At 40.2% G+C, this 14,926-nt stretch overlaps 1 protein-coding gene across 1 annotated transcript in view; it reads right to left on the bottom strand.

Annotated features, from left to right (window-relative positions):
- Positions 1-9,113: 9,113 nt before the first annotated feature.
- OXCT1 (3-oxoacid CoA-transferase 1) overlaps positions 9,114-14,926 on the bottom strand; it is a 127,195-nt gene continuing 121,382 nt past the window's right edge. The window contains exon 17 of the mRNA XM_070411780.1: positions 9,114-9,180. Within this exon, the coding sequence (XP_070267881.1) occupies positions 9,139-9,180 (42 nt within the window). The 3' untranslated portion in view covers positions 9,114-9,138. The remainder of the gene's footprint in view (positions 9,181-14,926) is intronic.

Here is a 14,926-nt window from a genome sequence, read left to right as displayed (position 1 = left end):
CGCCCGGAACTGGAGCTCAGAGCCTGAGACTCCCACCCGATTGAAGAAGACAATCGTGTCCTCAGCCTCCAGCCCTCTCCACATGCACCTCCAAACCTTTGTATTTACTTCAGCACCACACCTCCTCTGAGTCTCGGTATGCTTTTCTCTTTCTTTCTAGTTGTAGAAATTCCACTCAGCCAGCCTTCCTGTGGTTCTGGATGATGTCCGTTATGTCTTTTAGTTGTATTTTTGAAGTGGTTGTGCGAGGCAGCAATCTCCGGTGTTTACCTATGCCGCCATCTTGGTTTTTCCCAACTCCTGCTTGCTTTTTTAAAAGAGTTATTTTTCTCCTTTTACCTTAAAAATACTCTTTGCTTCACTGAAGCAGATGGATCTGGAAATGCATGTAAGTTTTTCATAACTTACCTAGTACTTTCAAGTTTCAAATCAACAGGTGCCCCTGGGGGTGAATGAGGACTAGTGAGTGGCCACCAGGGGTATGTATATTCATCTTTAATGGCCTAATGGTTCAGCATGTTTAAACTGCCGTTAATTCCAATGCCAGTAATTCTTGATCTTGTATGCTACACTTGGCCAGGAAGAGGACAGATCATCAAAAACCACAGATAATCCAATATCTCTTTTGCCCATTAGTTTCAAGCTTTCTCTCTGAATTATTTTTTTTTCACTAGAGATCTTACTTTACATAAATATTTTTTATGTTCCAGAGGACACACAAATATATAATAAAATTTCCAAAGACAAAAGAGTAAAAGTGGACAGGTAGGGGTCCTAAAAAAATCTTCAAGTGAAAAAAGTATCTTTAATATGAAGGAGAATTTTTAAGTGGTACCATGTATCAGGCACTTAAGATATACTTTTAATAGTAACAACAGCCCTTTAACGTATTAAAAAACAGAGCCAGTGTGGTTAAGAAACTTGTTCAGAGACATCCTAATAGTAGTGGTGGCATTCCTAGGTAAAACAAAGCAAACTACTTCCTATTATTAATGGAGAGATTACAACTTTTTTTTTATTACAGGTGGAAAAAAGAAGTCCAGCAAACCCAGTCAGTGTGGCTCAGTGGTTGAGTGTTGACCTATGAACCAAGAGGTTACGGTTCAATTCTGGTCAGGGCACATGCCCAGGTTGCAGGCTTGATCTCCAGTAGGCAGCTGATCAGTGATTCTCTCTCATCATTGATGTTTCTATCTCTCTCTCCCTCTCCCTTCCTCCTGAAATCAATAAAAATATGTATTTTTAAAAGTCAGCAAGAATATCCACCAAGGTTTTGAGCAGACTTAAAAGCAGTATTTGAACTTTTGGTTATTTTTACACATATTATTTTCATTTACATTTTTATTGAGATAATTCTATATTTTCATGCAGCTGAAAGAAATATACTATATATAATACTGAGATCTCCAATTTCCTATTACCTATTTTCCTCCAATGGTATTATCTTGCAAAACTATATTACAATATAGCTATGTATGGTGTTAGATGGGTACTTAATTTATCTGGGTGATCGCTTCATAAGTTATATAAATGCCTAGTCACTATGTTATACACCTGATACTAAGATAATATTGTACATCAACAGTAATTGAAAAATAAAAAACATTTAAACGATACTACATCAGGATCAGGTCAATGACATTCATACAATCCACCGATCTTATTCCCATTTCTCCAGCTTTACTTGTGCTCATTTGTGTACATGCCTATATATTTATTTCTGTACAATTTTATCACACATGTGCATACATATATCTATCACCACAATTACAATAAAGACAGTCCCATCACCACAAGGATCCCTCACGTGATCCTGTTATCACCACACCCACCTGCCTTCCTCTCTCCCTCCCAGGTCCCTAACCCCTGCTAACCACCATCTGTTCTCCATTCCTAAAAGTTTGTCATTTCAAAGATGACACAAGTGAAATCATACATCATGTAATCTTTAGGTTTGGCTTTTTCCACTCAGCATAATTTCCTGGAGATTCATCTTCGCTGTTATGTGTATCAAAAGTTCATTCCTTTTTATTGCTGAGTCGTGTTCCATGTCTTAGATTTACTGCAGTTTGGTTTAACATTTACTCATTGAAGAATATCCAGGCCAGCTTCCAGACTTTGGCTTTTATGAATAAAATTACTATAGATATTTGTGTATAAATAAAAGTTTTAATTTTTCTGGGATAAATGTCTAATGGTGTATTTGGTAGGCCATATGGTAACTGCATGTTTAGTTTTAAAAAATAAAACAAAACTGCCTACTGTTCTCCCAAGTGGCTACACCATTTACCTTCCCAACAGTAATATGGGATTTATTTAGTGTCCACATCCAGAATTTGGCATTGACACTATATTTTATTGTACTTATTCTGATGGGTGTGTGGCGATATCTTATTGTGGCTTTAATTTGCATTTCCCCAATGGCTAATGATGTTGTCTTTACATACTTTTGGCCCTTGTTTTAATTCTCCTATCTAAACTGATATTTACCTTATTAATGATTAATAAAATAAAATAAACTTGATTTTTAAAATCCATCCCCTTAGTCTCTCCTCCTTTGAGACTCCAGTTCCTCTTAACTAGATTTTTTATCCAAAATCCAATGGACCATCACCAAATCTCCTTATTCATAACTGTGGTTATTATAAAGATGCTGAAATGGATATTGCATTTATAAACTTCCTCTGAAAACTTTGTAACATAAAAAATTTCAAACATAAACTAGAATGAATAGTATAGTGAACTCTCTTGTACCCATTGCCCCCAGCTTCAATAATTACCCACATTTTGTCAATATTATTTCATTTATTTTTCTCAATTTTTGTTATTATTTTCCAGGGTATTTTTAAGCAAATCCCTATATCATATAACTTTACCCATGAGTCAATACCTTTCCTTGACAAGGTCAAGTCATGAAATTGTCTAACCTGAAGACTTTAAATTGAATGTGGAGCAAAGATTCAAAAATGGTCCCTTTTTGTATATTGGGGGGGAAAAATCAGTGCTTGCAGAACATGATCAGGTGTACTTCTTAGAACGTTTTATCAAATTATTTTTAACATAATTACTCTTTCTGGTCTAGACGTCACTTTACAGATAGGCAGAATGACCTTCTGTGCTATGGTCTCCATAAGATGAGAAAGATGCTACCTTCTTTTTAAAAAAGTCATATGAGATAAACACATGGGTCAGTTATTTTTTTGACTTTAAGTCCTCATTTTTTTCCCTTCCACCATAAGAAGTGACTTTTCAGTTTATGCCCGAGTTAACTTCTGTAACCATGTCCAGTTCCACCACCAGCTCGGTGTCCCTGAAACAGTTCCGCCTCTCGTGGATCCTGTAGACGACAATGAGGTCATGTCCCACTTGCTTCTTTTCTGAAACACACAGCTGGCTCAGTCTGGTCAGCGAGTCTCATGGCTGCATTTCCCGAGTCACCCCAGTATTTCAATCGACCCCTTCAGAACAGATTGCATCTATGTGATAGCCTTCCACAATAAGACTTCTACACTCAAATGACAATGGCCTCTGATTGGTGTGCCCCTTTCTCTGGACCAGGATTGTTCTACTTCGTGTCCTTTCCCGAACTCTCTCTCACGGAAACTTCAGGTTTTCTCAAACCACGGATAAGAGATTGTCCTCCAACCAGTCCTTCCCAGGAGTATGGCATTGTTTATGGTAGAATTCCTGTGGATTTTGTACAGATCATAATATTCATAAATTACTTGATCTCAATGTTTCGTGTTTTGCTTTTTTGTTTGTTTTTGATTCATTTTAAAAGCTTTTTTTTCTTAACATTTTACTGAACAACCTGTGGCCTATTTAAAAATGTGCTAAGCAGAGGATAGTATGAAATCTAATTTCAAGACCCTCTGAACAGTCTTTCATGATACACATACTTTCCTTCACATAAAAGAAAACTCAATACAATTATGAGTTTACTCTTAAATGCAATTATTTAAGAGCTATTTCTCTCCACTCCATACCCCTGGCACCTAGCATGCTGCTTGCTCAGAGCAGGTGCTTATGCCAGCTATCAATTTATTGCCTTCCAGCTCCAAATCCGCCCTTCACTGCCACCTGGCAGGATGCTAAGGGTTGTCAGTAGAAGGTGCTGGAGAGACAGTGGAGGAGGAAGTTTCTCCTCCTGGATGGTGTTGCTCTCTCAAAAGGATGTTGCAGCTCTTGGTTTCTCCATTGTCCAACCCCAGCAGCACACACGGCTTCTCCAGTATCCAGAAACCGTTGCCCAATAGGCCCCTCCAGGTCCTGGCTCCTGCTGTGCCTGGTGGCCAACAGGCCCCAGGGGCGGCAGCTCCCCCCAGCACTCCCTGGGATGGCTCTGCAGTGAGCATCCCCAAGAGACACCTCCCTGTGAGCAGATTCCCTGGAATCATTCCAGGAGGCTTTGTGGCAACTACTGAAATGTGGCTCCCCCAGGGGTCAGCTTTCTCTGGCACCTCAGAGGCAGACTTCCTGCAGTTCTGCTGGCCCAGCACCACGTGACTTCTCTGCGACCCAGCAAGCCCAGCTGCTGTGCGCCTCCCCGCAGGTCTGGATCTTGGTCCTGGAGGCCTCTTCCTTGGATGCTCTATGTCAACACTAAGGGTGTGGCTGGTCCTTACACCCACTATGCATGTTATTTCAACTTCTCTTGCTTTCTGACTTTCCAATTCCTCATCACTCCAATCCCATTATAATTAATATTTCTTTTTAAAAAAAATATTATTTACCAATTTGAGAGGGGGTGGGGGGAGGAACGTAAATGGTTACTGGCATATCACCAAACCAATTTTGTGTTTATTTGCTGTTATTATCTAGAGTTACATATTAAAAAGGAAAAATTGAATTGTGTATGACTATGATCCCGTGCCACTGAATTAATTTATCTGCTCTTTAATTTATTCACTCCTTTACTAAGAATTTATTGAACAACTAGTTTGCCAAGCACACACAAATAGATTTCTTGGGATAATGAGAGTTCATAAATATGCAAAGAGAATCCAGATGACCAAGCCAATAGCAATTTCCTTGAATATCATATTTCAGAAATACTAGAGCTCAAGATTGCCTTTAAAAGGACAAGAAAAACTGACAATTCTGGCCCAAGGTAATATTCTGGTACAGCATTTTAAAGACCTATCAGTATTTTACAACCAGATATATTAATCACATCTTAGAGAATCATGATGGAAAATAGTATACTCTCTCCATTATAAGATAGAGAATCTGAAAATAAGCTTAAGAAACTCAAGACCACAGCCCGTAAGGAAAGGGAGAAGGTTAGTGCAAACAAACCTATCCATTGGATAAATCTCTCTTTTACTTCCATTGGAATAATTTTCAAAGCTGTGCTTACAATGCTGAAATTGCAAGAGAAAGAAAACCTCTATCCACAACCTTACTACCCACCTAGAAATGGTCTTAACACATCATCTCTGGACCCAGGTATAAGCAGCTGTGCTCACATTCTGCCTAACTCCTACAGGAGACCACATCCTCCCAGGACTCTGGAATTATAAAAGTTGTTTGAGTTCACACTCTGGTTTTAAGTGACAAAGACCCAGCTCAGGGAAAAGGGCTCACATACAAAGGGAAGCTGGTCTTAGGCACATCCAGACCCAGGCACCCAAACACCATCAGGAAACTCCCTCCTTACTGCTCCAAATACATTGCTCTTTGTACTCAGCTTCCTTCTCTCCAGCTGGAGCTCAGCTGGTGGGGTGTGTGTGGGGATTGGGATGCAGAAGGGAGAAGGGGTGTTGGCATCAGACTCACATTCTCATGGCTTAGTGACTAGAAAGGAATAAGAAAATTGGCTTCTCTTTCATTTTCAGTTTTTAAACATGGGAGAAGCAACCTGACTGGTACATCCTGGGTCATATAGCCCTGGGAATAACCACTGTGTACCCAGACAGGTACCCAAAATGACATGTCCCGGGCACACACCCAGTTCTTGGCTAGGGGAGAGCCTCTTTAGAGGAGAACACAGGTGCTCAGCAGACTAGCACTGAAGCCAGTGCAAAATGCAAGCAAACTCAAGACACCACTAGAAAACTAACCAATGTATGTGTATCCTAACGAAATGTCAGATAAAAGCAAAAAATATATATATTAACATATGAAGCCGGGGATAGCCAATTTTTATAGACAAATGATTGGCTCTGATAAGAAACAAAGTGCAAAATTCATTTAGGTAAACATTTCATTGTTCTTTCATAATAGACAATATATTTTTTTTAATTTTTATTTTTTGCTAAAAGTATTACAAAGGGTATTACATATGTGTCCTTCCCGCCCCCCCCCCCCCGCCCTTGACAATCCCCTGCCCTCCCTTACCCCCCCAGTGTCTTATGTCCATTAGTTATGCTTATATGCATGCATACAAGTCCTTCAGTTGATCTCTTACCCCCCTCCCTTCTGCCCCCCAACCCTCCCTGGTCTTCCCACTGCAGTTTGACAATCAGTTTGAGGCAGCTCTGCCTCTGTATCTATTATTGTTCAAAAGTTTGTAATGGTCCTTATTATCCATAAATGAGTGAGATCATGTGGTATTTTTCCTTCAACAATATATTTTTTTAAAGAAAAGCAACAGGTGTGAGCACCACCCACTGGGACTGAGGGTCTCTACAGAAGTGTCTTCCCTGGGCCTCCGGCGGTTTCTTCCCAAGCGTGTCCTGATCAGTACTCTGCTGTGTACCTAAAGGAGACTCTTTCACATGCCCGGATTCTCTCTGTCTATTGCTCTCCTCCCCGTGAGGCAGGAGAGTAAACAATTAGGAGAAAGCTTTGGCAGGTGGAATGGGGAAACGGAGACAGAGAGCCCATTCCCACGGGCCTCGCCCAGCAGCACCCTGCCTCACCTGCCTCTTCTCCTTTGCACGTGCACTCCATTAAGCATTGAACCCTCAGGACAAGGAGGTTCTGATCAGCATCAAATAATCAACACGGCCCTAGCCGGTTTGGCTCAGCGGCTAAAGCATCGGCCTGCGGACTGAAGGGTCCCGGGTTCGATTATGGTCAAGGGCACGTGCCTGGGTTTTGGGCTTGATCCCCAGTAGCGGGGGGGGGGGGGGGGGGGGGGGTGCAGGAGGCAGCCGATCAATTATTCTCTCTCATCATTGATGTTTCTATCTTTCTCTCCCTCCCCCTTCCTTTCTGAAATCAATAAAAATATATATTTAAAAAAATAATTTAAAAAAAAAGAAAAAAAAAAAAAGAAAAGCAACAACTTGATTAGAAAAGTGTGCTGACTTTTGTTGGTGATTCTACCAATTCTGTTGTATAGTTCCCATGTGTAGTCACACCATTCCCAAATGAGAAAAAAGGACAATCACACCAATAAATACAAATTTGAAATATTTATTGTATTTCTTATTGCATTTCTTAATATCCATAGCACTCTTTAATCAAGAATATAAAGTCATCTACTTAGGTTTCGCCATTTAAAGTTGAGAACATTCTTAGAAACACATTGTCTTAAAGTAACAGACTGGAATGATAAGAAAATAAGCTTGCAAATAAAGCAATCATCAATACCACACATTTTTCCTGATCATAACTCTAACATAGATATATATTATTCTCTAGGCCTCACAAATTCTAAAGAATCCATTTTACCAGTACTGGGAGAGTATGCTTTCAACCATGAAGCTGGTAGAAAAGACTATTTTATATATGGAGTTTGCTTCTTTTAAAAAAAGCCTCTCTCCTCCCTCTAATACTGTGCATGACACAACAATAGCTGTATATGAAGAGAAAGTGACTTTCAATCACCCAAAAAACATGAATAAATCCCTATGTCTGGAGCCAGAGGAACAACACAGCGCCCTCTGCTATGCCTGCCTCTGTCTGGCGAACAGCAGTCTGGCCTGTCTTTAGGGTGCCCAGACTTCTCACCCCATATATTGCTGGGTTACCCCTGGGGCAACTGTTTGGTACTGAGGATACCTCTGAGAAGTTATTCCTTACAAAACCTAATCCACTATGTTTATTTTTTAACAATAGAAATTCAATCACTGCTCTTCAAATCCTAGATTTGCTCATCCTTACTTCCCCTATTTGCATAGAGTTGAATTAAAGGTACTTTGTTCAAGGAAGTAGTCTGGTCAGAAGAAAAGATTGTTCTGTAGGAAAAGGCACTCAAATTTAGAAACTTTTCTGACCAGAAATAGGAGAGCCTGAAAAGAATAAAAAACAAACAAAAAACAAAAAACACACCTGTGTGTTCACTGTGACTATGGATTCATGATAAGTTATCCCACAGCCCTTCTTGGCTGAAGAGCAGGTATTGTTCAAGTTGCCCACTGGTCCTCAATAACATAGAAAAAGACTCTTAAGGACCGTCTGGATATATATGAATACTGCACTGCTTCACAATGAGGAAACTGACTAGATGAGTGAGGCACTGGCAAAGCACAGATGGTTGGTTGGTTGGTTGGTTGGTTGGTTGGTCGGTCAAGGCAACTTAGGCAGGATGGCAGCACCAACAGGCCCTGCACCAAGTCTCCCTCCTGCACAGTTACTCCTCCCACACAGACATGGCCCTGCCTCCCTTCTTAGGCATCTATTTAGTTACAGAAAGTGTGGGAGGAAGAGAGGTGCTCTAGGAAAACGAGATGGGATCACACAATCGGAGGCTCCCCCCAAAAAAGTCAGAGGATGCCAAAGGAAAATCAGTCGTTAAGACAGCATTCCTCCCAATCAAAATTCACTTGCATGTTCTCTTCAGGACCCAGTACAGTGCTGCCTTGGTTACCCTGGGGGAGGGGTCACTTTTCTCCCTCACTCTTTTTCTTCACAATTTCTTTAAGAGGGAGAGTACATCAATGAAACTCTTCCTACAGCCCCATCTTGTGTACGTACCACAGAAGATGGAGAAAAATTCAATGCTAGCACCAGTTGTAAAGACATCCTTCTAATTAAGCACTTATAAAACAAATATTATAATCATATATGTATTTTTTTCTCTTTGTTCATCAAAATGTCATAGCACGCTTGAGAACAGGCTGTATAAAGCATAAAACGCTAGAAAAACCTAGTCAAAAGCTGCTTGTTCAGTATACAGTTATGATTACTGAAACTCTATGTGGTTAAAATGAAAAACACACAGCCTGTGATAAATGTTTATTCCACGTTTCAAATTGTGATCTGCTGCATTGGCATGAGTTTTGGTGAAACCTGGTAAAAGAAAGAGAGAGAAAAAAACAAATTATGAAAAACCTCACAGTATACACATCTTTCCTTTCAGTTTCCAAACGTGAAGGATATCAACACTGAACATCGCCTCTCCAGGAACAGCACCTGGAATTTCCTCATTTTCCACCCTGAGCCGAGACAGAGAACTCCTTTTCTGCTCCCATGTTGTGTATAGTGGTTCTTAACATTCTTCCACAATAGCTCCTAAATTAAGGACCATTAAGATCAAAACAAGGGGATGGAGGAGGAGCAGAGGGAGACAAATAAAGGGTCCAGATAACCAAGCTCTGTACTGAATGAATCACTGAGCTCTGAGCTTACTGTCTCTGAGACCTCACTCAAAACTGACATTCAGGCACACGTCTCAAAATCCTCAGAACAGGTCCAGTCAATCCACAGATTTGTTCAGAGATACTTAACGTAGTCTTTGATTAACTGGATACACGCAGGGTTGGGGCAAAAGTAGGTTTACAGTCGTTCGTATGGAAAATACTACAATTAATAAATAATAATGTAAGAATAAACTGTGTTTTGTGTACTCACAACTGTAAATCCACTTTGGCCCCACCTTGTATTAATGAAGAGATGTACAGTCAATGAAAAAGTTTTATCAGAATGTTCATAATCAGAATGGAAATGACATAAAAGCAGTAAAAAAAATTCCAAGTTATTACAAAAAAAGAGGTAATAGCATTAAAAATATCAAATGTTGACTGTATTTATGTTCGACGTACGGAACAGCAAATGCATTCCTAGGAGTCTTGAAGCAGAGAAACATAAGCACAGGTCTACACTCAATGATGGAAGAAGAAACCTCAGTGGCTGTGGCCTGGCTTCATTTTCACAGATCTTTCAAGAAGCAATGCCAGGTACAGATTTCTCCATTCAATCTGGCAAATACCCACCAAGTCCTAGTACACAACAGTCCTCATGGGACGCACAGTAGAAAATATTAAAATTTACGTGACTTTTTTGAGCCCCGGCCTCACTAATGTGGACCTTGAGAAAGAAGATGCCTCCTAAGAAGGGCTCCTGTGGGCTAACTGGGCTCAAAGAAAACAAAAACCAAAAATCCAGAGCCGAACAGCCATTTCTACACAGGGCACTAGCACACAAACTGCCCTTTAGAGAGAAACTCGCACGAAACTGCCCACCTCTGCACTGAATTGTCTGCCCACACAGTGCTCCTGCCATCTGAGCCAGCTCTTGTAAAGAAAGGAGTTCATGAACTCCCATTGTTTTTTTTATTCAAGAAAAAACAATCTTAAATATAATAATATTTTTTAAAAATATACTTTTATTGATTTTCAGAGAGGACGGGAGAAGGGCGAGAGATAGAAATATCAATGATGCGAGGGAATCATTGATCAGCTGCCTCCTGCACGCGGGCCCCTGCTGGTGATCGAGCCCACAACCTGGGCACGTGCCCTTGACTGAAACTAAACCTGGGACCCTTCAGTCCACAGGCCGATGCTCTATCCACTGAGCAAAACCAGCTATGGTTTAAATATAATAATATTACATGCAATAAACATTAATATTTCAAGAAAAAAAGGATTTTAAATATAAAAATATCAAAACTGTACTAACATACTATGATATCAGAAAAGTTGTAAAAAATATTAAAAATCTGCAAATTGCCCTAACCGGTTTGGCTCAGTGGATAGAGCGTCAGCCTGCGGACTGAAGGGTCCCGGGTTCGATTCCGGTTAAGGGCATGTACCTTGGTTGCAGGCACATCCCCAGAGGGGAGTGTGCAGGAGGCAGCTGATCGATGTTTCTCTCTCATCGATGTTTCTAACTTTCTATCCCTCTCTCTTCCTCTCTGTAAAAAATCAATAAAATATATTAAAAAAAATCTGCAAATAACAGGATTACTTCTATTATATTCTAAAATATTTTTCCATCCTCTGGCTCTATTTTTGTTCATCAGTTTATGTTGTTCATTATATTCCAAAAATGAGTGAGATCATGTGATATTTTTCTTTCTCTGACTGGCTTATTCCACTTAGCATGATGCTCTCAAGGTCCATCCATGTTGTTGCAAATGGTAAGAGTTCCTTCCTTTTTACAGCAGCGTAGTATTCCAGTGTGTAGATGTACCACACTTTTCTAATCCACTCATCTGTTGATGGGCACTTAGGCTGTTTCCAAATCTTAGCTATGGTAAATTGTGCTGCTATGAACATAGGGGTGCATATATCCTTTCTGATTGGTGTTTCTGATTTCTTGGGATATATTCCTAGAAGTGGAATTACTGGGTCAAATGAGAGTTCCATTTTTAATTTTTTGAGGAACCTCCATACTATTTTCCACAGTGGTTGCACCAGTCTGCATTCCCACCAGCAGTGCAAGAGGGTTCCTTTTTCTCCGCATCCTCTCCAGCACTTGTAGTTTGTTGATTTGTTGATGATAGCCATTCTGACAGGTGTGAGATGGTACCTCATTGTCGTTTTGATTTGCATCTCTTGGATGCTTAGTGACTTTGAGCATGTTTTCATATGTCTCTTGGCCTTCTTTATGTCCTCTTTCAAAGACTCCTATTTTAACCAACAGGACTGAGGCTTTCCCCATCCAATCAGAGCTGCACAGCTCTGACCAACCAGAGTGGCTCTATTCTGACCAATCAGGATAGTGCCTTTTGGACCAATCAAACTGCAAGGATTTGGAGTCCTCATTTGCATGAGGACAGCTCCATTCTGGCTCTGGGAGTGCATTTTCCCTTTCTTAAGGCTGTGTATCCCTAGCTGAGCTGAAACACGAAAGATGTTTCAGCAGAGCAGAGTAGAACAGACCAGCGCTGGCCAGAGCAGACTAGCACAGAATGGAGCAGACCAAAGAACAGCAGAGCAGCACAGCACAAAGCAGACCATAAAGGAGTAGAGCCAGGCTGTCTAGCTGGAGAGGGGCCTGGCCCCAGGGCCACCTGGCCTTAGGGCTGCCTCAGGTCCTGCTGTTTCACAATTGAGCTATTTTGCACTGAATAAAGTTTCCTTCTTCGCAGCACTCCAAATTAGGGATTCCGGCTGGCCTTGAATTGGGGCCAAGGAAAGCATTTTGCCTTCCAGAATAAATAGTTAATATTTTTGTTAAATTTAGAAATGAAGAAATGAATGAGTGAGTGGACTAGGTAAGCTTCAAAGAACTGGAAGAAAGGTTTCTAACAGAGGTTAAGTCAGTATTAAAAATAGGAGTAGACAATTGTTTGGACTTGATGAGGTTAAATATTTTTAGTTCATTTATACATTATTTCTGTGTTAGCGTGTCACAATGCCAAGAGTTAATATCCCTTTCCTATTTTCCTACCAAAAGAATGACACGGCCAGAATAAAAAGGATCAGTGTGCCTTGGTATAGAGAGCTTAGAATAAAGGAGAGATCATTCAGACTTGCCAGTTCTAAGAACAGATGTATAATAATAGACAAAATAGGAGACATCTAACAAGTCACAGCTCATATTTGCACAGAACTTCAACTCTCCAGAAAAGAATAAAAGACATAGGACTCTGAGTATTTAGAAAGTGTCTCTCACAAACAATCCTTTAAAACAACAACAAAGCATCTGAGGAAATAATTTAATGCAATAAAAATTTTGGCTTTTTTGAAAGAGAGTCTTTATAGAATTTCCTCTAAAAGCACACAATGCCTTAATTTCTTAAACATCTCATCCTTTTTCTTGTCATGTTGGCCCTATTTTGAGCTCTTAATTTCATTTATATGCTCAATGTGGAAACTGACTTTTATCAGAAGATGAAGCTTTATACACTCTGACGTAGCCTCTGTGGTGTGTTCTTTTTTTTTTAATGAAAACATCTACTAAACAACCATTTTTTATTCTGTTCTCTCACAGTCTCATCAACATTGGGAGCCCATGCAAGCTGAAGCAGATTGTCCTGCCACGGTGATCTACGGGCTAAGCATAAGACTACATGATTTCAGTGCAGAAGATAAGCCAATGATTTGTCTTCCCAGTCCACTGAAATCCCAAGAGCATACTGTTTAATGCTGGTATAAGGCCAGTTCATAATAGATATTAAGAGCATAAATTTATTCAACGGGGCAAAGATTGTCTGCAGCTGGCTTCTTTCAGATCCCATTGAAAACATATAAGTAAGTAGTATCCTCATGTAATGTCATGCCACGGGTGGTTTCGGTGAAATTCTGCCTGGAGAATAAAACCAAGACCCTTGGCAGTCGGAACTGCGCCAATTTGTTCTGTCTCATTCACATGTCATGGCCTTCGGCAGGGACCATGTACTGCTTTGCTCTCGGCCACATGGAAAGCAGCTCAGAAGTAAAGGCTCACATCTGTGAAGAAAGCCTACGGTTTTCCAAGGCTGCCTGTAGCTGGGAGCTGACATCTCCCCCACCTCTAGAGTTCCTATCTGAAAAGCCTGCTGTGGCCAGGAAGGAATGGCTCAGTGGTTGAGCATCGACCTAAAAACCAGGAGATCACAGTTCCATTCTGGTCAGGGCACATGCCCAGGTTTCAGGCTCTATCCCCAGTGTGGGACAGGCAGGAGGCAGTCAATCAATGATTCATTGATGTTTCCATCTCTCTCCCACTCCCTCTCCCTCTCCCTTCCTTTCTGAAATCAATAATATATATTAAATGCCAGTGTGGCTGTCCACCTCAACCATACCCTCCATCCCAGCCTTTATCATAACAGTGGCCTTTTCACCTCTCCCTGCCCGGCTCCTTTCTTTCTCTCTCTCAATAGATTCAGAGCTCAATCCCCAAGAAACACAGAGGGAAGTCCCTTTCTTTATAACAACTGCATTTTGAAGGAGAGGGATCATATGGAACAAGGTCTCTGTCCATTATAAATTGGCTTCTCTTGCTGTGAACCACGCTTGACCAGAATTATGTTTGGAGTGTGATGAAAGTTCCAGAAATAGAGCCAATTATTTGCATTTCTATGACAAACTTTCCACAGCCTCCTTTAGAGCTCCAGACATATATGACTCATAAGAAGCTTTCCTTCCAATTGAAAAGCAAATTCCTCCTTTCAGCTGACAATATCATGAATATAACACATTATACATTTTTTTGCTGTTTAACAAATTTTTTATGAAATCTGTTTCAGGTAACAGATAGGATGCGATTTTCTTCCACAGTTTCTGTGCTGCTAACTGTACTGTGGTATACAGCAAGGCCTTAGTAATACTTTTTTTAAAATGGGCAAATATTTCATTATAATGATTATTTTTTAATACCCGGAAACTACAATTTTGTCATGTCCTGTTATCTGATGCTGTCATACACTATCTTTTTCTTTGAAATTCTCAGTATTTTCTCAATCAGCCTATAGCCACATTCTGTATATTTGGCCATTCACTTGCCCATATTCTTAGATATAAGGGACATTTTAGCAACACATCCTCATAATTACTTTGACCTTGGTTTTTACTTTTTTCCCTTTATTATGCAGCAACTTGGCTATTCTCTTCTAGAATATTCACTTTAAGTTATACAGTGAAGGCTGAGTGGGTTTTCTCTCAAGCAGAAACCTTTATTAACATGCATAGTCCCGTGTGGACCAAAATGCTACCTATACCATCATAATCACATGGTTAGCTTGTGAATTATAACACAGAATTATCAAATAAAGTAATGCTATGCTCAGAGTCCTTTTATTATTAAAAGTATCTCACTGATAACCCAGCTACTGAGCAGAATGTTTTCTTAATCAGAGCGTTCTGGTCCCTAGACAAACAATCCACTACAT

The sequence above is a fragment of the Myotis yumanensis genome, unplaced genomic scaffold (genome assembly GCF_028538775.1).
Source record: "Myotis yumanensis isolate MYYU_CA2020_CCGP unplaced genomic scaffold, mMyoYum1.0.hap1 SCAF_4, whole genome shotgun sequence".
NCBI lineage: Eukaryota > Metazoa > Chordata > Mammalia > Chiroptera > Vespertilionidae > Myotis > Myotis yumanensis.
The sequence above is the reverse complement of the archived record's forward strand: the minus strand, read 5'-3'. Positions and strand labels throughout refer to the sequence as shown.